Here is a 27,234-nt window from a genome sequence, read left to right on the forward strand (position 1 = left end):
TTTGTAGATAGAGACCAAGGATGCATGCACAGGATAGCCACAACAAAGAATTACAGGGCCCCCAATGTCATGGGGCTGAGATTGTCAACCTGCTCTAAGTGATCTCCCAGGAATGTTTGTTTTCTATTGAAAGTGGAGTTAGTTTACCTTTTAACCTTAAACCTGCTAAAATATATCACATGTGGAGGGTGGTGTGATGGAATGCTTCAAAGAATCAAATGCTGTCTGAGAACAGAGAACTTGGTCAACATTCCTTGGTGCTGAAAGAAACCCTAACCTCGTGAGAAAGGGATTCCGTACCAGGGGAACTGGTTTTGTCCCAGCCCCTGGTCAGACACCGTGTGTGCTCACAGCCTGTCTTTGCCCATTTCAGACTTGGACCCTCTGGGTACTAAGTGTCCTTTAAGGAAGGACACTGACCCTTGACTTTGCTTTTCATGGAAATGCTGTTGATTGTGGAAACTAACATGTTCTGGAATGTTGGAACCTGTGTGAGAAACACCTGTCAGAACCTCCTTTCTGACAAACCCCCAGAATCCTGCTGCCACAGTTTTGGGAATGACTGTGAAAACCTTGGAGTTTTAAGGGATTCTTTAAACTCAAAAGAGAAAAATGTAAGAAACCGAGCTAATTTCTGGGCTGGGCAAATATATAGCTTGCTCAACTCCTTGGACTTATAGGTAGCGGTTTAATTTTTCTCATTTGATGTTTATTTGTTTTAAATTCTACCAAGTAAATGTTTATTTATATAAATAAAACAAAAATATTACAGGAGTTAAAGAATTTTTATTTTTTTGTGTTAAAAAAACAAAAAATGTCCCATTTTTAAAGGTATAGTACAGTAAACATTTTCTAGTTTTTTAAAACTTTATTGGAGAGAGAGAGAGAAACATCGATTTGTTATTTCATTTATTTATACATTCATAGGTTGATTGTTGCTTGTGCCCTGACTGGGGATCAAATCCTCAAACTTGCCATATTGGGATAATGAATGCTCTAACCAATTGAGCTGCCAGCCCAGGACATAAATTTTCTAGTTTATGCCGTAGTTAGAATGATAGTTCACTGTGGCTGTTTTCTACCAATCACAACTGAAGTGGATTTCATTTCTCATTGGCTGATTGATTTAACAAGTATTGGAGTGCTTACCAAATAGGAGATAGAACAGGGATGTGGCTTTGTTTTGTTCCAAAATAAAAATTTTTAATGCTTTTCTAATGATAAGATATGTGCTTGTTCAGAAAATACAGAAAAGCATGTCACTTGTAATCCTACAACTCTGTTAACTACTGTTGACATCTTGGGATATCCTTCTAGATTGCTTTTTGTTGTTATTGCTGATCTATGTCATGTTATATTTTTACCCCAAATGCTATCGAACTCTATACTCCTGTGTTATTAACTATTTCCAGTTAATACAGTATGGATATCTTGGCAGTGAATTTTTCTGTACAATCTGTATCATTTCCATAGATGCCCTGTATTCAATAATATGTATGTACCACAATTTCAGTGATCATTACTCTTTCATTGAACATCCAGGTTTCTTTTCTCTCTTCTAAACAACATAGATGGTCGTTCTTATGTATACCTTTGTATTTTGTTTAGTGAGGGGGAGAAACAAGGTCTCTTATTGCTGCATTCCCAGGAATTAGCACTGCAAACAGTAGGTATGTAATATAATAATAGTTGAGTGAATGGATGATCTTGTTATTTTCATAGGATTAGGAATAGGGCTTTTAATGTGGGGTGGGAATTGATGGTGAGGTAGGGAGCTGGGTGATTGGGGTGGTTCGGCTGCTTGGGGCAGAGCTCTAATAAAGGTCACCTAGGTCCACTGAGACCAGAATTGCCTGGGAGAGAGGAAGGAGCCCAAAAAGGGAGATGCCTTCTCCAGATGTTTTGATTGCTTACCGTACACCCAAGGACAAAAGAGAAAAACTGCTTCCTCTTGTGCATCCTCCTCCTCACACAGCCAGTCTCCCCTCTGTAGGCAACCAGAGTTTCAGGTCGGTGCTCTGTCCTGTTCACCATCTTTATGCTACTTGCCAGCTTTCTTCTGACCTTAAGTTGCCCAACCTCTCTGAGCCTCTGTCTCAGCTCTGTAAAGTGGAGGTGATATAATGGCTAATAATAATATTTTGTGTGCCTTGCAGAGAGTGAGAGATTAATTACTAAGTGTCCATTGTTGTTAGCTAATACTGTGGGTTAAGTAAGCTTTAACAGGTGGCTTAATACTCCTTTGTAGGGAGAAATCCTCTGTAAGCTCATACAAACCAGCTCACTAACACAGTATACGATATGTGCTGAGTTTTAGGAAACAATCGTTTTGTGAATTAGGGACTACCTGCAACCCTGTGTGGTGCAGGGGGATAATCCTTTGTGGGGCAGAGGAATTGTGTGTTTTTGTTCTCCTGGCTTTCAAGTGTCATCAGTTCCTTGCATAACCACCAGTAAAGGGTAGCACCTGGCACCACGGAGGGGGGTGGGAACAAGAGTTGCTAATTTGCCACCACCCCCACCGCCTTTCTGTTGTGGTGGGAAAAAAGTCTGTATGTCAATGGGAAGCTGTTTCTGAGCTTGGAGTGAGGAGAATGATCTGTAAAATGTTGGTTGTGGAATCTAGAACTTAAAATGACTGTTACTATCCAAGTAGAATCAATTATTTATCACCTCTCTGTTGACCACACATGATTCATAGGTAATAACAAAGCCTCAGAGGAGAAAGAAGGAAAGTGGGATGTGACACTGTAGGAACAGTATTGTATGTTACTGAAAGTTATGGAAATCTAAATATCATTAAAGTATAGAGAATGTAACCAATCAGTGGGTCGTGTTGCCTGTCACTATTTGAGCCAGTTAAGCAGAGACACGGCTGAATCATATATGAGTGTTTATTCCAATACTGCTGGCAGTATGGGAGAGCAGCAGGTCATCCACAAAAATCTGCTCTGCACCCCACCATAAGCCCACTGCTTATATTGGGAAGGACAAATACTACATGGGGAAGTAGGCAAAGGGTATGCCAAATGGGCAGTTATCAGGTAAGCAGAGGGCTGGGGTCTTCAAAGGGCTGGCGATTCTGGTTTCTGCAGCAAAGTTGTTAATCTTTCCATGATAATAGGCAGCTCCAAATGGGGAGGATGGGCTGCATTTAGAACGTGCCTTCTCTAATCAGAACAAAACAATCACGGTTAACAGAGCATGATTATTATTTCTTATAATTCTAGCTGGTTCCCCAACATTCTGTTTTTGCCCCTATCAAGAGCACTGTTTAATGAAAAATTTTGAACCCAATTTTATGTCTTTAATAATGTTTTTCTTATATTTCCTTGATATTATAATCCCCCAGCATGCCCAGAAACACCTGGGTTCTGCTTCTAATAGCTTCAACAGCTTTTATTTTTGAGGCACTTCCTCACTGCTCCTCCCCCCCCCCCCCCCATTTATTAGGAACAGTACTATAATTAATGTAGTTTTAAAAAAATCTCTTCTGTCTTTCCTCGGTTCTGCTAGTGATCCTGTTTTTCCAAGTCAGGAAAAGGGACTGAATGAAGGGCGGTGCCAGATTTGAAGATTTCTTTCCTTTTGCAGTTTGGACTGAGTTTAGACGTCCAAAAGCCAGCTTGGCTCTCTACAACCCTCGAGGAATATGTCTTTTTGATGAATGGTTTCCACATTGCTGAGGAATTTACACATCCAAAAACGAAAGCATCAAAACTGAAAAATGTGACCCACTTTTGGGCTGGTTCTTGTGACAGAATGTCCTATGTACTTTGCTGCCTCCCTAAGTGGAGCCAAGGGAGCATGACTTAATGTGATGCCTGGGCCATCGTCATGAATGAGTTCTCTCACTGCTGTGTGAGCTGTACCTGACAGAACAGAGACCATGAAGCCATTAGAGTGATGCTCACAGTTCCTGTGAGGCGCTTGGAGAGCTTTTGACTGATCTGCTGTCCAGTTTTTCTCTTTTTTATTGATTTTCCTCTCTTCTTTCTTTCTCACTTTGGGGTTAACTCAGTGTGCTTGCCTCTTACAGTTTGTTTTTCAACATCTAAGCATTTATGGATGGTAGGGATGTCAGATCACCTCTTGCATGGATGCCACCATGTCTCTGGCAGATGGTACCTGCTGACCATTGCATTTTCCTTGCCTGAGCCATTCAGCCTTAGAACCCAGCACAGCATTCCAGGATGCCACTGCCACAATGAGTTGAATGTGAGATGAAACCTCTATTTTCCCACTATCTACTGTTTGTCATCTAGGCCAGTGGTCGGCAAACTCATTAGTCAACAGAGCCGCAGTTTGCCGACCACTGACCTAGGCTCCCTCAGTTCATAAGCGAGGAAAACTAAGACCCAGAGAGGGAATGGAGTTACCCAGAGCCACAGAGTTGGAATCCAGGTCCTCAGGTTCTCGGACCTTTGCCCTTCCCCCAGTTATTCCCTCCTGGTCCCTGTGGGTTTGATAACCTGGTGGCCAACCAAGCCTCTTGGCCCTGTGAGAATAAGACTGATGGAGAGAGGAGGACTCTTATGAATAAGATAACATGGTGTGTGTATGCTCACACTGATTATGACATCAGGCTTTCTTCCTGATTCTTTGCTCTTTCCTGTTGGTGTTGCCTGGGAGCACTAGGTCAGCGGTTGCCAACCGGTGGATCGCGGACCACTGGTGGTCCATGAGGTCCGAAAGGTTGGCGACCTTTGTCTAAGTAATAAACGAATTGTGTTTTCTAATTTGACAGTAGAAGAACCTGGAAGTTAACTACCAGCCCTACCTCATGTTTTTGTATCATTTCCTCACATTCCCCGGCTTAGTCCTTAGAAGAACTGTCTGTGTCCAAGGCCAGTGGGAGGACAGGGAGGGAGACTGATATTTATTTATTGTGGTGTGTGTGCGTGTGCGCGTGTGTGTGTGTGTGTGTGTGTGTGTGTGTGTGTGTGTGTGTTGTCAGGATCCTTAGACAGGAGAAGGAAAATAACACTTGGGGTGAGGCCCAGCTCCAGGGAGCAGCAAGCAGTGGCTCATCCTTTCATTTAGACTCTGCCCTGGCAAGGACAAAGTACTTAGAAAAAAAGCCTTGGCTACTCAAGCTGTTGCTATTTCAGATGAAGTTAGCTGGAGGGAGGTGTGAAGGACTCTTCGATATTTTTCTTTGCCACTATGGGGAGGGGAAGCTTCTTCAGAAAGAAAAATAAATCCCATGAGTCAATGCCACATTTGCAAATTCTTTTATATCATATCATCACATTTAGTCGCTTTACTTAGTCTTTTTTTTCTTTTGAAAATTATAGCAGTAATACATGCACATAGTAAACACACAAGCAGAGAGTAGAACAGTGAGAAGGAGATGTCTTCTTTTCCTCCCCACATGTATTGGTATATAAAATATCAGAGCATAATGACTGTTAGTTTGCTGGACTGCCATAACAAAGTATATAGGCTGAGTGGCTTAAACAACAGAAATTTAAACTCTCACAGTTCTGGAGGCTAAAAGTCTGAAATAAAGGAGTTGAAGACTTGGTCTCTTTTGAGATCTCTCTCCTTAGCTTGCAGATGGTCATCTTCTCCGTGTCCTCCCATGGTTTTTCTGTGTGTCTGTGTCCTAATCTTGTCTTACAGGGACACTGGTCATATCGGATTAGGGCCCACTCCAATGACCTTTTTTAACCTTAATTACGTTATTAAGGATCCTATATCCAAATAGTCTGAGATACTGGGGATTAGAACTTCAACATGTGAATTTGGGGAGTGTGTGGGTGGGGAAGATAACTCAGTTCAGCCCAGAACACTGACTTAACTCTTTTAACTACATTGTATTGTGTAGATAGCCTATAATTCATGTTTCTGGTTCCCTGTGTATCTGGAGAATAAGACTGTTTCCATGCTTGTAGTGAATAACCTCACACCTAAATCTCCGTGCCCCTGTGTAAGTATACATGCAGGGTGAGCTTGTAGAGAAATTGCAAGCTTTGGCCTCCAAAGAGATTGTCTTGTGTCCTTCCAGAATGCATAATAATTTCTTGTGGAACATGAGAGTGTGCAGTACGTACAAATTAAAGTCCTAATACTTTGTGATGTAATGCTGGTGTGAGAAATTCAGAGTGTGGCACAGGACTTGTGCACATGCCCTGTGGAATGGGATGGTCAGCCCTTTGAGGAATGTTGCCATTATGACTTTACTGTACACTTTTCATTCAGCATCCATGTATTGAGGCATTGATGGACACAGTTTTGCTCATTTCTCTGTTATTGTTATTTTTTAATTGATTTCAGAGAGGAAGGAAGAGGGAGAGAGAGATAGAAACATCCATGATGAGAGGGAATCATGAATCGGCTGCCTCCTGCACGTCCACACTGAGGCTCGAGCCCACAACCCGGGCATGTGCCCTGACCAGGAATTGAACAGTGATCTCCCGGTTCCTAGGTCCACGCTCAATCACTGAGCCACGCTAACTTGGCATGTTGTTGTTATTTTTTTTTTTTTAATTTTTTTTTAAATATATTTTTTATTGATTTTTTACAGAGAGGAAGGAAGAGGGATAGAGAGTTAGAAACATCGATGAGAGAGAAACATCGATCAGCTGCCTCTTGCACACCTCCCACTGGGGATGTGCCCGCAACCAAGGTACATGCCCTTGACCGGAATCGAACCTGGGACCTTTCAGTCCGCAGGCTGACGCTCTATCCACTGAGCCAAACCGGTTTTGGCTGTTGTTGTTATTTTTAAATAGACTTTAATTTTTAGAGCAGTTTTAGTTCACAGCAAAATTGAGGAAGGTACAGAGATTTCCCATATATCCCTGCCCCAAACGTGCACAGTCCTCATTACCCACACGCCTTGCCAGAGTGGTACATTTGTTACAATTGATGAACCTACTAGTATAGTGACATATTATTATCCAAAGTTCATAGGGTTCACTCTTGGTGTTCTACATTTATTTGTTTATTGTACCCTGACTTGTTCAGTGAAAAGTTTTGGCCCTCTGTTGCTAACAAGATACTGGCACTTCTCTTCAAGCTTGTGACAGCCCTGGAGGTTAGGCTGGCCAGGAATTGTTCCAGTTTTGAAAGTGAGGATTAGGAGAGTGACATAGTCAGAGTGAAAAAGCCGTAAGTGGCAGGGGCTGGATGTGAACCCCTTTTATTCTAAATTTTGCTTTTCCAGAAAGAAGTGGTAAATCAGCAGGGCTGTGAGATTTTTTTAGAGGATAATACAACATTTCTTTTATGGATGCTGGTTTGAGTTTCTACTTGTGTATATTAGTCTTTTTTTTAAGCTAAAGATAATGCACTTGTTCCCTTGGTTGTTGGCATAGTTTGCTTTGATAAATAACTACTAGAAAAAGGCTATTGGATTTTAAAATATACACGTGTGTATATATGTACTAGTATATCTATCTGTCAATCATACAATAGAATTATATAGAGAGTGAAGGTGAGTAAGGAAGTTGGAAAAGTCAGATCCATAGTATGCTGCCTGACTTTAGTAATAGAATAAGATTAAAACAGTATGGCTTTCTTTTCACATTTTCCATAATCGCATCTCTCTGTCACTGTTTATCTGTCTTTAAATGACCAGATAGGCTTACATTATGTAAGTGTCTGTTTCTCTTCTGTGGAGATACTAAGGTTAAATGTTGATTCTGCTGTGGCAAAGTTCTACCATGGAACAGGAGAGTGTTTAAAAATATATATTTTCCAAAATAGATCGCATTTGAATTTGACATACAGTAAGACAGGTTATCTAAGACCACAGAACTAAAGAGGTAACAACCAATGAAGGAGATAGTTGGGAAGGAATTGGGAAGGCAGAGGAGGAGGGAGGCAGGGCCCAGAGAGAAGACCGGAGGGAGTGAATTGTAAAGGAAGGTGATCTGTAAGAATACCACACAGGCAGTGGTGTTGGGGTCCTACTTGTGTGGCCTGTTAGCTCAGCCCAAGTAGAATAATCTTACAAAGCAGTGGCCTAACATTATGAAGCAAGAAGAGTCTTTTGAGGAAGATGGCTTGGGAAACTGAATGAAGGTGGAGAGAGTACATTAGCAAAAATTTAAAATAATGATATAGTGCAGAATGTCCAAGGGCTCAAACAATGGCGGTTTCATGAAGTAGATGAAATAACTTGGGAGATGACATTTCCAAGATCTGTCTTAACATTCTGTGATTACAGCCCGTCTCATACCTGTTTACCTGTGATCTCTTCTCATTGTAAGTGATGTTTATAGTGTGGCATTCTAATTGATGCTTGTTTTGCAGCCATGCAAGGTCTTGAACTTCCTTCCAAATCATTATCAAGAGACTGAATTGTTAGGTTGTAGGTTTTATATAGACTGTACTGTACTGTATATAGGTTTAGTTGTTATTTGCAGTTTATAATCATCTCTTTTGTAGAAATCCCTCCCTGACACCAGGTGTGTCTGATTAGGTCCAAGAGATCACAGCATAAGCATAAATATTGTTACCACTTTATAAATGATAAGTCTTAAAAGGGGTTAGTAACTTGCTCACGGTTCAGAATTAGTAGTGGGTGGCAGAACCTATCCCCAAACTCAGGCAGGGTGGCTCTGAGCTTGAGCTTTTAACACTACACTCTATTGCCCTATGCTTTTTTTTTTTTTTTTTTTTAATATACCTTTATTGATTTCAGAGAGGAAGAGAGAGATAGAAACATCAATGTTGAGAGGGAATCATTGATTGGCTACCTCCTGCACGCCCCCTACTGGGGATCGAGCCTGCAACCTGGACATGTGCCCTTGGTGGGAATCAAACCCTTCAGTCCGCAGGCTGATGCTCTATCCACTGAGCCAAACCAGCTAGGGCTATTGCCTTATGCTTTACTAAAGATCTAGTTTCCTTTTAGAGCAGTGGAAATACACTGTATGATATTATAAATGATGGATATGTATCATTTTACATCTGTCCAAACCCATTGACTGACTATACAGTGAACCCTAAGGTGAACCATGGTCTTTGGGTGATAGTGATGTATCAGTATAGGTTCATCTGTGTTAACAACAACAACAGCAAAGTACCATTCTTATAAGTAATATTAATAAACGGGGGAGGCTATGCATGTATGGGAGTAAGAGTCAATATGAGAAATCTGTACTGCCTTCTCAATTTTATTGTTAACCTTAAAGCTATTCTAAAAAATAGTCTTTGAAAAGAAAAAAAAAAAATTAGCATCAGACCCGAACCTGGAAACTTAATTCATATTTTGTTTAGTATCCCCAAATAATGTATGGTTGCCAATAAAGCCCAATCAGAGATTTAAAAAAAAAAAAAAAAAGCTGTTTTCCCCAAATAAAAGGTGTGTGTGCTATTAGTGGTACAGAGGAGGTCTCTGCTCCTCTGCACCCATGCCCCGCACATTAGCCTGAGAACTTACATTAGGGGCATGAAGCTGCGGTCAATACTGTGTGGGTAAGAGGCATCTATTCCCTGTGAGCTTCAAGTTGGACACTCCCATTATTCCCTGCAGAGGAGGAGGTGCGAGCATACATAGCCTTTACATCCCAGCATGTGCCTGGGTGCTCATACAATTCATTCTTTTGCTCATGGAATTTGACAAGTCCTTTTCTTGGGCCTGATTCCGTTTTTCATGTTCTCCTCACCTCACTTTGGCCTTTTTCTAGTTCTTGGCCTCTTTTGCTTTTAGCTGATCCCGGAAATCTTTATTTTGCTTAAGAGTAATGATTATAGCCCTAACCCAGTGGTCGGCAAACTGCGGCTCGCGAGCCATAGTTTACCGCTCAGTTGACTAATGCGTTTGCCGACCACTGCCCTAACCAGTTTGGCTCAGTAGCTAGATCATCAACCTGCAGACTGAAGGGTCCCAAGTTCGATTCTAGTCAAGGGCATGTACCTTGGTTGCAGGTACATACCCAGTAGGGAGTATGCAGGAGGCAGCTGATGGATGTTTCTCTCTCATCGATGTTTCTAACTCTCTATCCCTCTCCCTTCCTCTCTGTAAAAAATCAATAAAATATATTTTTAAAAAAAGAGTGATGATTATAGTGCTTCAGGTGAATTGTGCTTTTTCTGTTTAGTTATTGGGCATTTCCCAAGCCTTAATGCTTATCATTAAAGACAACCTTAGCCGAGACCGGTTTGGCTCAGTGGATAGAGCGTCGGCCTGCGGACTGAAGGGTCCCGGGTTCGATTCCGGTCAAGGGCATGTACCTTGGTTGCGGGCACATCCCCAGTGGGAGGAGTGCAGGAGGCAGCTGATCGATGTTTCTCTCTCATCGATGTTTCTAGCTCTCTATCCCTCTCCCTTCCTCTCTGTAAAATATCAATAAAATATATTTAAAAAAAAAAAAAAAAAAGGCAACCTTAGACCCATTCTGCGGAAAGCTTTGTTCACATACTAAACTGTCCCAGCATGCTCTAAGGGCAGGATGGCTCAGAAAAATGGTAGCTGAAAGGTTGACCCACAGAGGGCTGTGGTTAGCAGGTTTATGAAGCAGTGGCTTTAAGAGGATGTTCTGTGTTTCTTTTTCAGTTGGCCTGCTGCTGTGGGACTGCTGGCTGCTCTCTCTGCTGTGGCTGTTGCCCCAAGATCCGACAGTCCCGGAGTACCCGCTTCATGTATGCCCTCTACTTCATTCTCGTCTCTGTCCTCTGCTGCATCATGATGTCACAAACCGTGGCTAATGAGATGAAAGAGCACGTAAGTCTGTCCTGTTTCAACTCTTCTCAGTTCTGATGGTTGATGAGGGTGTGTGGGAAACATCCAATTTAGTGGATGGGCCCACCCACCTGGGCCCACCCACCCCAGTGTGGTTTTGGGTACACTCACTCTCTCCAAACCTTCAGGGAAGCCACTTTAATGCTTTCCTGATCTTTAGTAGCAGTGTGGATGCAGACTAATACTGTTCGTGGAGAGGATTGTGTGTTTTGTCTCAGCCTTGTTTATAGCGTTTCTGATTAGATGTACAGTTTTTTCTTGTTCTAAGGATGGCTGCCAGTATCTCAGGAAGTAGCTGTTATAAAACACTTAATTTGGCCTGTAGGGGAAGTATGATAAAGCCTGTGATCATTCCGCAGGTAATGAGGCAGCAATAGGGCGATTTTTACTTTTCTGGATATGTTACTTGTAGAGTGGGTGTCTCCAGACATTTCTTGGGCACTGATGCTGCTAGAGACACATATAGGACCTTTTTTCTGGAATTTCCCCATAGTAGGCTATTAATCAGCCAGATGATGGGGGCGGGGATGTGTTGTGGTTTTTGAGGGAGTCCAATAAATATCACAGTCTTGCCCAGCTGGTGTGGCTCAGTGGTTGAGCATCGACCTATGAACCAAGAGGTCACGGTTTGGATTCCTGGTCAGAGCACAAGCCTGGGTTGTGGGCTTGATCCTCAGTAGGGGACATGCAGGAGGCAGGCGATCAATGCGTCTCTCATCACTGATGTTTCTATCTCTCTCTCCCTCTCCTTTCCTCTCTGAAATCAATAAAAATATATTAAAAAACGCACACTACAACACCATCTTTCCCCTCCCAGGTTCTGAACAAATCGACAAAAAGACTATAGTGTCAGCAGGTACATGCCAAACATCACTTTTCTCCCTCATAGACCTGATGTGAGACAATGTGGCTTGTATCTGCAAGGAAGTGGGCATCCTACTACTGATCCCCAAAATGAGTCAGACTTACTCACTCGGGGGTCCACGGGGCCAGGGCAGGCTTTGTCTGCAGGGGCACCGTTTGCTGGGAAGAGGAACAGTTATGCTCCTTGGGGCAGCTCCCTGAGGGAAAGGGAGAGGAAAGGTGAGCTTTGCAAGGCCCCTTTGCCCTTACAGCTAAGTGCTCTGTGCTCTTGGAACGCCTCCCCTAATGGAGATGGCATCCCCAGGAGCACTCCGAGGAGGTGTTCCTTCTCCCCAACCTTATGCTGAAACTACAGACTATTTTAAATACACTCAAGGGTATCAAAACGGCCATTTTTTAAAAACTCACTTGATATATTCCTATCCATTCGTTAAAGTAGGCCCTTTGAAGCTTTCTGTTAGGTAATGCTTTTATAATTGTGGTTGTATGATCTGGAATATACCAGGACTACTATCCAAACTTGTGAGATTAAGATTCTCCTCTGCTTCACACAGTGGATCTCACTCTACTCAGTAAGGCACCACAATGGGCGCCATGGGGCATTCGAACTTGTGAGAAACGAAGCTGATAATTCAGAAGACAAGGCATAAAATCTTCTGAGGCATAAGACAAGGTGGAAGTGAATAAGTACCATATGAGAGTAGGCACGACGTGCTGTGGAAGTTTGGAGGCAGCGAGACCAAGAACTAAGGCTGCCTTATTAGTTTGCACCAGGTTTCACTCCATCTTGATGGTGTTTGTCTTGGGTTTTCTTCCTCTTACCATGGTTTAATTTTCTATGTTTGTGATAAGAAGTTTAAGAGGAGGAATACTGACAGGGTAGATTTTATTTTTATACTAATCGTAGCATATGTTTATTGACTTTAAAGAGAGAGAGAGGAGGGAGGGGAGAGAGAGAGAGAGATGTGAGAGAGAAACATTGATTGATTGCCTCCTGTATGTGCCCTGACTGAGAATCGAACCTGAAACCTTTTGGTGTATGGGACAATGCTCCAACCAACTGAGCCTCCTGGCCAGGGCTTACAGGGTAGATTTTAATTCTTATTCTGAAGGTCCACTTAACCTTCCACATACTACCTTTGTTTTTCAGGTAATTTAATGTTCTATTTAAATTCAACAAGGATTGGCTTGAGGACCCACTGAGGTACTTTGGTAGGAACTCTCAGTGTGAACCTGATGTCTGTGGTACGACCTCTGCTCTTTGCTCTTAAGAAGTTTTCAGCCCTGGCTGGTGTGGCTCAGTTGGTGAGCATCGTTCCATGCACTGAAAAGTCACCGGCTCAATTCCTGGTCAGGACACATGCCCAGGTGTGGGCTTGATCCCTGGTCGGTGTGCGTATACTAGTAGGAGGTAACCAATCGATGTTTCTCTCTCTCTCCCCCATCTTCCTCTCTCTCTAAAAGTCAATAAAAACATATTAAAAAAATAAAATAGTATTCAGTCTCTGTAGAATTAAACTTTGTATCCAAGAAACAAAACCTGAAACCATATAAAATATATACAAACCTATCAGAAATGTTACTGGAGGCAGTGATGATTTGGGAGCCACAAGTATTTATTTATTTATACATTTTTATTTATTTCAGAGAGGAAGGGAGAGGGAGAGAGAGATAGAAACATCAGTGATGAGAGAGAATCATCGATTGGCTGCCCCACACAGGGGATTGAGACCAAGCTTGGGCATGTGCCCTGTGCCTGGGAATTGAACCGTGACCTCCTCGTTCATAAGTGGATGCTCAACCACTGAGCCATGCCAGCTGGGCTACAGGTACATATTTTAGGATGTGATTTTTATAGTAATAATTTTAACATTTGAATTACCATCCATGTAACCTGCCCTGTGAAATAGTTCAGAAAAACTCTGGCCAGTATCTATGATTTCTGATTGTTTGTAGAACACTTAAGAAACAGAAGATATTGAGTCGTGTTGCTAGGGAAGGCTTCATGGAGAAAGTGACTTGTGTGATAATGAGTGTGTTAATTGCTAGTATTTATTGGGTGATACCAGGTGCCAGGTTTTATTCTGAACTTTTACCTGTATATCATCTCATTCATCACTGTTCTACTCACCAGATGAGGAAACTGAGACATTGAAACATTTAAGTACCTTACTCAAGGTCTCCAGCTCTGGTTGGTGGAGTTGGGATTTGAACCCAGGCAGAATGTGTTCTTAGTGACTAGACTGTACAGGTAGAGAGGAGAGAAAACAACAAGAACAGGCATGTGTAGAAGGACAAAGGGTAGACATGAGTAGGTAAAATGACCAAGTCTTGCAGGAATTTCAGTGCTCAGGTGTGTCATTTGACCATGGTCTGATGTTAAATGGGTAGCCATTGTAGGTTCATTATAGAGTAGGAGGCTGTCATCAGAGAAACAGACAGAGATACTTAGGACAGTGGACCCAGCAGTGGTGTGTGTGACTGTGTGTGACTGTGTGTGTGGTGTGATTTGGTGTCAGAGCAGAGGGAGGAAAGGAGGAGAGAGAGAAGGGGTTCTTATAAATGGGAGTTTCATAGAGGCTCTTATAAATGTTTCTTTGCCTGTCCCCTGAATGTACTTATTTAAAAATGGTTTGGCTAGGCTTCCTGCATAGGGAATGAAGTCCCTGTAGGCGAAACCAATCCTTTTCCATCTTTAGGGCCTCACAGGAGGGCTGGCCAGCTGATCACAAAGTCAGCTTGTTTCATGGCCTATAGAATAGAGTCTGACCTCATCCTCAGGCGGTGCTTGAGGGTGGGTGTTGAAAGATCCCCTTATGGGGAAGCACACTGGGCTTCTGCTGAAGTCCTCGCCCCCTCATTGTTGGCCTGTGGGAATGTTTGAGTTGTGATGGGAGGAGGAAAAAGCATGTATGCTTTTAACAGGCCGGAAGGGAGTGTGCAATTGCCTCCCACCCAGCATTCATGTGCCATGGACAGGTCTCTGTCCAAAGCCACATGGGCCTTTGTTATATGAGTTAAGAATATGAGGGCAGCAGCCTTTTCACTTATTTTCAGTTTTTGTCTTGGTTTCAGAATGTGCTCTGTTTAAGTTTGAGCAAGAGGGAGCTACAAGGAGCTGCTGGGCCAAACTTCGCCCTGCTTCTTCCCACTAGGGGCGCTCCTCTTTCCTGTGAGAGCTTTGGCTCAGAGACAGCGCTGCTGTTCTGGTTGAATAGGGTGTGATTTTGTCTCCTGGAGCATTTCCTCCATCTCCCCATTTGATTGCAAGTCATTCATGTTTGTTACCATGTCATTCAGGCAGTACAGTCTTGCAATATTTGATGCTAGGGATCAAAAATCCATTTTAGAACTTAGAATGCCAAAAAATAAAAATAAAAAATGAGTGAGGGATTTAGGCCTCCCGACTTACACCACTAAATCAAGATGTAACTTCTCCATTTGAGTTTGGGGCACCCTGGGAAGCTACACGGGCATTTTGGGAGGGAGGAGAAAGGACTCCTTGTTTTCTGTGGAAGAGGGGCCCCTAGAACCAAGGGAAGGACAGGTGACCCATGTGGCCCTCAGACCTTCTTCCCTGCGAGGTCAGTATGCCAGGCCCAGGTGGGAGGAGCCTTGCATGTTCCTAACCTGAAGCATCTTAGATCCATTTTCCTCATCCACGTTTCACTCGGTGCCCGGGCTGCTCTGATTCATTGAGATGGGTAATAGGTGGTGTCTGAGATGGCTCAATCTCCACGTTTTAATTTTTTCAGAACCAAAATACATCTTTTTTTTTATAATATATTTTATTGATTTTTTACAGAGAGGAAGGGAGAGGGATAGAGAGTTAGAAACATCGATCAGCTGCCTCCTGCACACCCCCTACTGGGGACGTGCCCGCAACCAAGGTACATGCCTTTGACCGGAATTGAACCTGGAACCTTTCTGTCCCCAGGCTGACGCTCTATCCTCTGAGCCAAACCGGTTTCCGCCAAAATACATCTTCCACAATGCGGAAGACTGTCCTCCCTCCCCCCTGTATTGTATGTCTATTTTAAATTTAAAATTTGAAGAATTATTCCTTGTAATGGGAAAAGAGGCCACTAAGATGTTTGTTTGTTTGCTTGTTTGCTTGTTTATTTATTTATTTTTAAAATGTATTTTTATTGATTTCAGAGAGGAAGGGAAAGGGAGCGAGAGATAGAAACATCAATGAGGAGAGAGAATCATTGATCAGCTGCCTCCTGCACACCCACTACTCGGGATCGAGCTGGCAATCCCGACATGTGTCCTGACCGGGAATCAAACCATGACCTCCTGGTTTATGGGTTAAGAGCAAAAGACAAAGAGAGAATATTAAAAGCAGCAAGAGAAAAACAGTTAGTTACCTACAAGGGAGCACCCATACAATTGCCAGCTGATTTATCAACAGAAACTATGCAGGCCAGATGGGAGTGGCAAGAAATATTCAAAGTGATGAAAAGCAGGAACCTACAACCAAGATTACTCTACCCAGCAAAGCTATCCTTCAGAATTGAAGGGCAGATAAAGAGCTTCACAGATAAGAAAAAGTTGAAGGAGTTCATCACCACCAAACCAGTATTATATGAAATGCTGAAAGGTATTCTTTTTTTTTTTTTTTTTTAAATATATTTTATTGATATTTTACAGAGAGGAAGGGAGAGGGATAGGGAGTTAGAAACATCGATGAGAGAGAAACATCGATCAGCTGCCTCCTGCACACCTCCTACTGGGGATGTGCCCACAACCAAGGTACATGCCCTTGACCGGAATCGAACCCGGGACCCTTCAGTCTGCAGGCCGACGCTCTATCCATTGAGCCAAACCGGTTTTGGCTGAAAGGTATTCTTAAAGAAGAGGAAGAAGAAAAAAGTAAAGATAAAAATTATGAACAACAAATACATATCTATCAACAAGTGAATCTAAAAATCAAGTGAATAAAAAATCTGATGAACAGAATAAACTGGTGAATATATTAGAATCAGGGGCATAGAAAGGGAGTGGACTGACAATTCTGGGGGGGGGGCGGGAAAGGGGTGTGGGGGGTGTGGGAAGAGACTGGACAAAAATCGTACACCTATGGATGAAGACAGTGGGGGGTGGGTAAGGGCAGAGGGTGAGGTGGGAACCGGGTGGAGGGGAGCTATGGGGGGGGGGAAAGAGGAACAATTGTAATAATCTGAACAATAAAGATTTATTTAAAAAAATACTCAGCCACTGAGCCACATCGACTTGGCTAAGATATTTATTTTTATAGCCATCTTTTTCTTGTTCTCTCAATGGTTTTAGAATGCATTATGCTTTCTTTCTAATCTTACGTGATCTCTTTAGGAAACATGTTTTACTTGACACATTATTTTCTGCTCTGCCTGGTCTGGGTCAGTTTTCCTTTGAGTGAGTGGCAATGTGGAAACTGCATTCCTGTGTTATTATTCTCTCTTTGGATGAAAACGCTTATTGGTTCTTTGCAGCCCAGGGTGATAATGTTGCAGGGTAGAGTGGGCTTCAAAGGAACATTGGATAAGACCTGACAGGATGCAGATAAGAGGGGGACTCAGGACTGAAGTTTCCTCTGAGTCTTCAAAGTAGCTCCTGAATTCCATTCTCTCCCTGGGCTTAATGAAAGTAAGCATGCCTGCCCTTTAGAGTCCCAGCCCCTAGCCCCACCCATTAGCCAGTGCCACACCTGCAATTTCAGTTAAACTTGGAACTCTCTTAGCCTAGGAGTTGTGAATTAGCCTATGGGCTTTTGTTTGGGCAATAAAAATAAATAAATAAATTGGGCTGCCTTTAGCAGGGCTAACCTGCTATATAGTTCACCAAAGGCCCCATTCCCAGATGCTTGCTTATAGCCTATCTCACATCTTCCCCCCAACTCCCCTTACTTGCCCCTAACCCTAGTCTCCCCCCCTCTCCACACCCTCACCTCCAGGCAATACCCCAAAGGCATTTGAATTTGCAACTCCTGAAATAACTTAAATGCTTTGAGTTCACAAGTTTTTGAAAGGCTATAAGTGTCAAAATAGACAGGGCTCTATCTCACCCATCCTGGTAGGCAGTAGTAGCTCAGTGTGCTCGAGTGGTGTGTGCCAATCTACATGCATAACCCCAGGCCGAGACCTCAGAAACCGTTCTCGGTTATAACTAGTCTACCCCTTTGCATGCTGGGATCTGGCATATTTATCCAAGTAACTGTTTAGAAATTGTCCTGATCACTGTGGTGTACTGGGCTCTATGGACCACTCAACGTCAGGACTAATGTAGGGTGGCGGTGGGACCTCAACTTGAATCTAAACAAGACCCCTCCTTCCCCAAGTTAAATCCATCACCTACCCCTCTCCCTGTTACTGGAAAAGGGACCTGGCCCTGAGGGGATCTGTTTAGGGCTGGCCAGTGGTGTGTGGGTTCTTGACTTCGTGTAGGAAAAATTTCACAACATGAGTACAGGTGAATATTAGAAGACATTTATTAAAGCTGAGGAGAGTGTAGCAAGGATAATCCAAGAGGGACTAGGTGGGGAAATGAGCCTAGGCTGGGCTGCTTTGGCTCACTAAGATGTCAGAGAAAAGGGGGTCTTGGGGATAAGTTTAGGGGGTTCATGGATTAGCACTCAACCATTGAGCCACCCCGGTTGGGCTGGGGCCTTAGTTTTGAGGCATTTTAAAGGCAGGTATTTAGGTGAGGTTTTAGGGAAGGATCTCTAATATATTTATCAGCTTTATACTGATGTGCCAAAATGAGATTTATTCCCTTAACTTCCTCTGTCTTTGGGTGTGGTTGACAAATGGCACTAATTGGATTTCCGCTATCTATCTCCCTGAGTAGGGTGATTTAAGCTACTGCTATTTACCCTCTGGTTGGAGAAGAGAAGGCCAAACTATTTACTCTTTTTTAAAAAATACATTTTTATTAATTTTTAGAGAGAGGGAGAGAAAGAGAAAGAGGAACATCAATATGAGAACAATCAGCTGCCTCCTAAATGCTCCCTACCGGGGATTGAACCTGAAACCCGGGCATGTGCCCTGACTGGGAATCAAACCTGCAAACTTTTGGTGCATGGGATGATGCCCAACCAGCTGAGCCACACCAGCCAGAGCCAAACTATTTACTCTTAAGTGTCCTTGGTGTAGGGAAGATAGGACTTACTAAATGGCTGCAAACTGCTGTTTAACCGTCTCAGTTTCCCTATTTCTCTTGTCCTGGCTTACTAGCCCATTTCACCCCCATTAAAATCTTAAGCACATATTCTAATCACAGTCTCTACATTCATCATGAAGTCCAACATTTCCCAGGGAAGTGGAAAAGGGGGTTGCTATTGAGGCTGCTAACTGGATTTAGGCCCTTTGAATAAAAGTAGATGGCTTAAAGGATTTTTCTCTATTTATTCAGAAAGTCCGCTCTGTGTTTTCATACCCTAGGGATGACATATAAACTTTCTTTTGGTCTGTATTTCTCAGTCATTGTCACTGCCACATGTTTCATTGTCTTCACCAGAAGGAGGAAGGGGGAGATGCAGTGATGGGAAACTAATGTATAATAGCAATAGTAATATCAGATTATGTGAAAGTAAATGAAAGTGAGTCAGGAGATTGATGGTAGATATTCTAGTCCCAAGGCCACACTCACATCTTGTTATTCATCACCCAGACTGAAGTGGTCATCTCCTCTGTGCCTGAGCCTTAAAAAGTCCCCCCACCCCTCTCATTCTCTTGCTTTCTTGGGGTAGCTCTTTAGTTTCTGGCTTTGGTTAGTCTATATATGTATATATCTGCATTAGAGTAAGTATTGTTTGTGGGAAAGCCCTCTCTGTGCTAGTCATGGAGGATTAAAAAAATATATAAAACAGAGTTACTAAGGATCTAGTTAAATAAAAAAAATAAAAAATGGACACAACTCACATTTATGCTAAGTGTCTGCCCTGTGAAAAGATAGCAAATATCATGCACTGTTAAGCAGATAAAACAATGATCTCCCTTAGAGTATAATTTGAATAGAGTGTTAGCTTATTAAAGTGGGAGAATCTAGTCATAATATGAACCAACCCCCTCATTTGACAGGCATGAAGAGTGGGCTTGTCTGAGGCTCTGACACGAGGTAGAGATGGCATTAGAACGCAGGACTGCTGCTTTTTCTGCCTGTATGACTAGGTTTGGTTGCTGTGCAGATGTTCATAGAAGTAACAGAAAAACTATCCTTCCGCCCGATTCCTAATCTTTCTTCTAGAGTTGGTGAGTTAAGTATTTCTTCTGGGAACAGTACCACCTGGCACCTTTGGCAGCTTTCTTAGCTTATCTTCCCCCCCCCCCCCCCACACCCCTCCCTCCCCCACCCCACCTCCTTCCTGTGGTGAAGGCCAAAAGCTGGGCTCAAGGGACGACTGACTCAGTCTGGTAGAAAATAGGGGCAACCACAAATCCGGAGTTTATTTATTTGGTGGCTTTACATGTAAAATAGAACCTGCCTTAAAGTTGTGTTTGATGTAATCACCTTTTTAAAGTAACCAAGCATCAGGAGTGAAAAATATTCCACTTTGATCCAGAACACCATGTAGTTTGTCCCAGCACAGAATGGTAGGTGTTTAGGCTGAAGCGGGAAAGTCGGGCTCTTGTTTTGGGTTTGGTGTTGACTGGTTGAGCATTCAGAGAACAGTGTACCTGAGACCTAGGACCAGGTGTTGCTATAGAACGTTGAACTCTAGAGCAGAATTCTCCATTTTTAGCTGGTGTTTTATGTTTTTATGTTAGAGCAAGCATCAAATTAGCAAACATGTATATATTGTTAACCCAGTTCTTTGATTCTGGAGCATTGTTTTAAAATTCAGTCAAGATAGAATGCCTTTCAAAAGTTCTCTTTCTGAACAGCATCTGAGTTCGTTGTTCTCCTTCCATGTGTCAAGTGTAACAGTGAGGTTAAAGGTGGGTTTGGGCCATCCGATTTCAAGGTCCCTGTAGAACACGGAGGGAAGGTTCTCATTGTGGCCTAATCAGAGTTTCCCTGTGGGAAGATTCCACCTCTTCAATCCTCCTGGGTTTCCAAACAATTCTATCTTTGGTTTAAATTCCATCTAGACATAATGCCTGTGGGAGAAAAGAGAGTTCCTGCAACACTCCCATCCTTGGCTTTTCTCATTGCAGGGGCTTCACCCTCCACACTAGTGAATTCTGGGTAATGATGGTGGGAAATAGTTTTGTGCTACAGGCAGGGATTTGAACTAATGGATATCCCACTGTGAGTTGGGTTTTTTTCATTTTCTTTTCTTTTCTTTTTTTTTGAGTTTGAACCAAAGACAAAGAGATTTGATCCTTGTCCAGCAATAATGAGCTTGCCAGGAGCCCGAAAACAAGAAACAATAGTTATTGTCCTTGGTCTGCAGGATCCATTACCCAAAGCATTTGGGGGTCTGGGGTGGGGGTGAGGCGCATCAGACATTAACAGGATCTCTGTTTCAGGATGTGTCTGGCTGTGGGAGGGGGAGAAAGATAAGATGTGAGAACTGAAGTTTTCCTAACCCTTTTTTTCTGTCATCATCAAAAGCATCTGTTAAGCAACTGTCCTCAGATGGGGCCTTGGAGTGCTCTGCAGATAAATAGGACAGACAAGTGTGTACAGTTAGAAATGAACAGTTTATCGTTACAGACATGGCCCAGAGGGAATGGACAAATGCCACAACACACAATGAACTAAGTGACAGCAGCCTCAGAAAGCTTGGGAGCAGGAAACACAAATATTGTGACTAGTTGAGTCTTGATACTTTACACAGAGTTTAAAAGTAGGTGATGGTTAGTTGGGTAAACTGTAATCCGAGTTCATGTTTTAAAAAAACTTTTAAATCATGTAACTCATCCCTCTTCCCGCCCTCCCTCCCTCCCTTCCTTCCTCCCTCCCTCCCTCCCTCTTTTCCTTCCTTCCTTCCTGGCAGATACCAAGCACCCTGTGAGGTGCAAGATGCTGGGATGAAAAACAATAACGAATTATAAAAATTACTCAGATTTGACTTCTAGTCAAACGTGTTAAATTAGCTCTGCTGTGAAGGGAAGCCGTGTTTGCCACCCCCAAGATATGGCTTTTGGGGTATTGATTTTAAGCTGGTTGAGTATTGGGAAACAAAAGACTCAGAAAATACCTTTCCCCCTTTGCTGCCTAGAAGGAGTTTAGATGGAGGATCTGTTCCAGGAGGGCCATTCACACAGAGATGTCACCAAACATTTGCTCACCACACATTTGCTTTTCCTTCGCCATGGACATGCCTTTCCTACCCAGCTGTCTTCTTAGCTTGGAAATGGCATATAAATCTCAGCTACCCAGCAGTACTTTGTTTTTTTTCTATTATTATTATTATTTATTTTATTTTATTTTTTTACCCAGCAGTACTTTGGGTCTCTATTCTTATGGCCCCCGAATATACATTCATATAATAGACTTCCTATACTTTCTCCTTTAATCTGCCTCTGTTGATTTGATTACTAGCCCAGCTAGAAGGACTTAAAAAATGAAAAGAAAAATGCCTTTTGCCCCCAGAGCTGGCTGTCATGATTTCTATTTAAAGACTAGAGGCCCGGTACACGGAATTCATGCACTGGAGAGGGGTGTCCCTCAGCCCAGCCTGCACCCTCTCCAATCTGGGACCCCTTGGGGGATGTCTTACTGCCGGTTTAGGCCCATAGGGATCGGGCCTAAACCAGCAGTCGGACATCCCTCTCACAATCCAGGACTGCTGGCTCCCAACCACTCACCTGCCTGCCTGCCTGATTGCCCCTAACTGCTTTTGCCTGCCAGTCTGATCACTCCCTAACCGCTCCCCTGCAGGCCTGGTCACCCCCAACTGCCCTCCCCTGCCGGCCTGGGTCCCCCCCAACTGCCCTCCCCTGCTGGCCTGGTCACCCCTAACTGCCTTCCCTGCTGGCCATCTTGTGGCGGCCATCTTGTGACCACATGGGAGCGCATCTTGTGCGAGGGCATGGTGGTCAATTTGCATATTACCTCTTTATTATATAGGATTAAGAAAGAATACAGCCATGTCCAGGAGCCTGGAGATCTTCCTGTAAAACAGGTTTCAGGCAATATATTGTGTGATATAAGGAAAGGATGTGGCCCTTTAAGCTCAAGATGGATTGATCTGTTTTTCTGCTCTGAAGGTAACAGAACTGACTTACAGTCCCAGGATGGGTTGCAGAACTCTGGTTTGTTTGGAAACAGGAAGACCTCTTGAGCCCAAACAGAATGACAAGGTGATGCCAGGGGAGAAATAAATTAGATGAGGAAAACCTTGGAACCCTATAACTGACCAATCAACACAGTCCACAACCTGAACCCCTTACTCATAACTTTTACCTGTAAAAGACCCCATTTGCAAATTATCGAGGAGCTTGGGTTTTTGAGCACCAGCTGCCCATTCTCCTTTCAACAGTACCTTTGAAATATATGCTCTCTTTCCTTTTACTGCAGCTTGGTGTCAGTTTATGTGGCTGTCTAGGCGCCGAGGGAATGGGTCGAGAACAGGGATGTGGGTCTGAGTAGCACATAGTCTTTGTTCTTAGGGAACAAGACCTCAGTTGAAAATGAGAACAGTGTGGTAAGTACAGGGTAGGGCAAAAGTAGGTTTACTGTTGTTTGGACAGAAAATAATACAGTAATTAATAATAATACAAGAATAAACTGTGTTTCATGTACTCAGAACTGTACTAGTAAAACTACTTTTGCCCCACCCTGTATATACAGAAAGAGTCCTCAAAGTTAGACTGGGTGTGTACACAGTTGTGTTTGAAAACTAAAAATATGAGAACTGCTTTGGAGACTATAGGAGACAGTGGTGTCAGCTCAACTATCACTCTGTTGACCGTTGGGTCATATTAGAACTCAAGAATGCTTACTCCCCTTCTTTGTCTGGAGTCTGGGGGCTGAGGTGAGGTGGGAGATTTTTAAAAGGGAATGGAGTGTGTTACACCTCTCTAAAGCAGAGCTGAGCTTAATCCCAAGGGGGTTGATTATTTTGGGGTGTGGTTTTTAAATTTCAGTGAGGCTGTTTCTACAGTCTTAAAATAAGTCTACAATTATCTCTTGACATGCCGGCTTTCATCAGTGTGGGTTTTATTTTTGGTTCCACAGGCTGTTTGCATAACAGATGTGAGGACCTTTTTCTGTTAGAGCTGTTGAGGGCTCTGACCCACAAAAAAAGCATTGGCACTTACAAGCATGTCTTCCCCCATTCCCTCCACACCCCTTCCAAAAAACTGTTTATACAGGCAGAGAAATTAAAAACTTAATTTGCTGCTTTCAAAATGACATGTGGAGCCCAGCCGGCATGGCTCAGTGGTTGAGTGTCTGTCAACCTATGAGCCAGGAGGTCATGGTTTGATTCCCTGGTCAGGGCACATGCCTGGGTTTTGGGCTTGATCCCCAGTATGGGGTATGCAACTGATCGATGATTCTCACTCATTATTGATGTTTCTCTCTCTCTCCTCCCTTCCTCTCTGAAATCAATAAAGATATATTTTTTAAAATGTGGGAGACAAATGGTTGGATTCTTAAACACAATTTCCAGTTGGGAACAGGACAGCATTGAGCCCTCTGGAGGAGTCTGAGGGGTGGAGAAGGCCGGGCTGGGTGTTGGGACTCTCAGAAGGCATCCAAATGAGCTGCTGTGCTCTCTGCTGGTCCTTTGGCTTTTGATCTGTAGAGTAAGTTATCACCAGTTGTCATTTGCCTTTGAGATGCTAATTTATACTTCAGCAGTTCTTCACAACTTCTCAGCTAGTCTTCCTGGTGGTCCAGGGGTGGGCAAACTTGTCCTGTGAAGAGCTAGCTACAAAACATTTTTGGCTTTGAGGGCCATGTGGTCTCTAGCAACTGCTTAACTCTGCCATTGTAGCGCATAAGCAGCCAAAACAATGTGCCAACAAATGAGCATGGCTGTGTTCCAATAAAACTTGATTTACATAAGCAGGAGCTGTCATTTGCTGAGTCCTGTGTTAGATCTTCAGTGGCTCTGTGCGTGTCATATGCAGTTGAATTTTCCTCTTCTCAACACAGGGGGAACTTCAATGGCCTAAGCTTTGTGCTGAGGATACCAGAATATTTGCTTAAATTGCAGATAACTGGGCTGCGTGAACCACATACTGGGTGGATTAGGCAAGAATAATGTAGCAATAAGTTTAGCATGATGTGTTTAACAGTATGTATGTCTTATTCTATGTGGCCTTTTGAGATCATTCTCAGGTATAGATAACTAGTATTCTACATATGTAGCCAAACCAAACCTTTTGGTGGTCAGGAAGAAGTAGGAATGGAGAAAATAAGTGTGGGTATTCTAGTTTCCTTGTTCCTGGGTACCCTCAATTCTAAGTCTAGTAAATGGTAAAATGGGAAAGATGCTGGGCCAGAAACTTAAATGCCTGACATGTTTTTGTCCTCAGTACCAGAATCATGAGGTTAAAGGTAATGGAGTCTAATCTTTTGGGGTATATTAGATTCTCATGCCCCACCTATGGTGAAAAATAATGAATAGAGAAAATTAACCATGAAAATGCTTGAAGTATCCATGAAGTAGAGCACACATGGTTTTGCGGTTATAGCATTTCACTAAAAGTTAGCTCCCTGTTAGCATGGACTTTCTTAACTTGTTTTATTCACTGCTTATATCTCCACAACCTAGAATAATACCTGTAATACAGCAGATGTGAATGATCAAACTCTTGCATATATATGTTCAAGTGTATTATGTAATGTATAGTACATAATAATTTCACTGGGTTTAAAACATTATTTACAGAAGACAGTCATGGCACATCGTTGAATTTGCACATACGACACCACTGGATGCCATGCTTAGACATTCATGAAAAGAGCTGATTTGGGGCTCACTGACTTTTGTTTAAGTGGTCCAAATACATAGAAAGCTTTGTCTGTTGAGACATTCAGTCCTCCTGTTATAGAAACCTCAGCATCTCTGTTTAAGTGGCATCCTTCAGCAGGCCTTGTTTCTTTCAGTGCAGCACAATGTCCTTCATTAAACCATAGGCTCTGTGGGTGGGGGTGGGAGTGGGGAATGACCATATTTTTTAGCTAAAACAAAGCCCACACCTCCATAGGCCACATCAAATCAGCAGACAGGATCTATCCATTCCATGGCCTCCAGTCCCCAGTGCTGTTGCCTCTTTGAACAGTTCATACGTTTTCATTGAAATTGACTCAGTTCTCCTTCAAGATCAGTAAGTGGTGTGGTTCTTCTTCGTGCATTCCACCTTTGATGTTACCTAATTCTCAGAACAGAGGCTGACATTAGCTGATCCCTGGTCCCCTTCTGTGGAAGAGCCCTTCTCATCACCATAATGAGTCCATCCGCGGTGAATTGTTTTGTTCAGAATGAAAGCTTGTTATTTCAAGTTTGATTAGAATTGTGTTCTGACTGTCTAATCATATTGTGGCTGTTTGATCCCCACCGTGGAGGGGCATGCTTCCACGATTGGGAGGAGCAACTGTGTGGGGGCATTACGTTCCTGATTTCAGTGTCAGGGTCAAATAAAACCAGCGTGAGGAATTTTTGTTATCCTATGGTTTTATTAATGACACAATGTAGACTTTTCTCTTAAAAATGTTTAGAAACCCACACAAAAGAGAAGCAAGGATGGGTTGTTACTGTTTTTTAAATAGTCTTCACGTCCCACAAAGGGCCTCAAAGATAATGTTATTGAGAAATGAGGGTTGGTTACCTAGAAGCTGTCTGCGGGAGGATGGAAGCTGATGATAGCATTCCCATTTCACAGCTTCTGCCCATTGGTGGGTAACAGACAGACCTCACTCTCATGGACCCACAGAGAAAAATGTATTGTCTTAGAAAGTTTGAGGACAAGTAGGATATCAGAAAGAGGGGAGGCAGACAGACTGGGAGAGGCTCTTGGTTCTGAAACTCAATTTAAAATAAGGAATATTAAACAGAACATGCAGATCTAGTTCTTCTAGTTTTTATGACATTACTCATGCTGAGCTGCCCAAAGCTTTCTTTGCATCTTAGTTTCATTCAGTGCCCTAGAAATTTGATATAATGGAATGTAAGAATCGTTGACTTTGTTAATATACCATATTCTCATCTCTCCCAAATGATACGTTGATATTATGGGAACATGATTGTCATCTTTCTCTTCTCCATTTCCATATTTATTTGCCTGAGATAAAAGTTGGTTATGGGGCCTAACTCTGATTTCTCCTATGTATACAAATTATGTGGATTTTCTCCTATCCCCACATTTTTATTGATTTCTGAGGGAAGGGAGAGGGAGAGATAGAAACATCAGTGATGAGAAAGAATCACTGATCGGCTGCCTCCTGCACGTTCTCCATTGGGGATGGAGCCCGAAACCTAAGCATGTGCCCTGACTCGAACTGTGACCTGGTTCATAGGTCGACACTCAACCACTGATCCACACCGGCCGGGCTGAATTTAATTCTTGTGTTGATGTTTTGAACATCTCTTTCATAATTTGGGTGGTGACTAGGTCTTCATAAGACAAGTATGTGAATACTGTATCTTTCAATATGAATCCTTTGGGAAAGTGAAGAGAGCATCTGTGAAGTTCTGAGATGCTCATTTCCCGCGATGTGAAAATCTGAATGCATCAACCAGTCAGTCAGTGGTTCATGTCAGGTGCCTGGCTCCCTTCTCCAAGTTCTTTTTA

At 42.9% G+C, this 27,234-nt stretch overlaps 1 protein-coding gene across 1 annotated transcript in view; it reads left to right on the forward strand.

The window, feature by feature from the left end:
- Positions 1-27,234, forward strand: part of SERINC5 (serine incorporator 5) — a 101,487-nt gene that overhangs the window by 38,476 nt on the left and 35,777 nt on the right. Inside the window, exon 2 of the mRNA XM_080680193.1 lies at positions 10,511-10,678. Coding sequence (XP_080536319.1) covers positions 10,511-10,678 — 168 coding nt within the window. The remainder of the gene's footprint in view (positions 1-10,510; positions 10,679-27,234) is intronic.

The sequence above is a fragment of the Plecotus auritus genome (assembly GCF_963455305.1).
Source record: "Plecotus auritus genome assembly, chromosome: 7".
Taxonomy (NCBI): Eukaryota; Metazoa; Chordata; class Mammalia; order Chiroptera; family Vespertilionidae; genus Plecotus; species Plecotus auritus.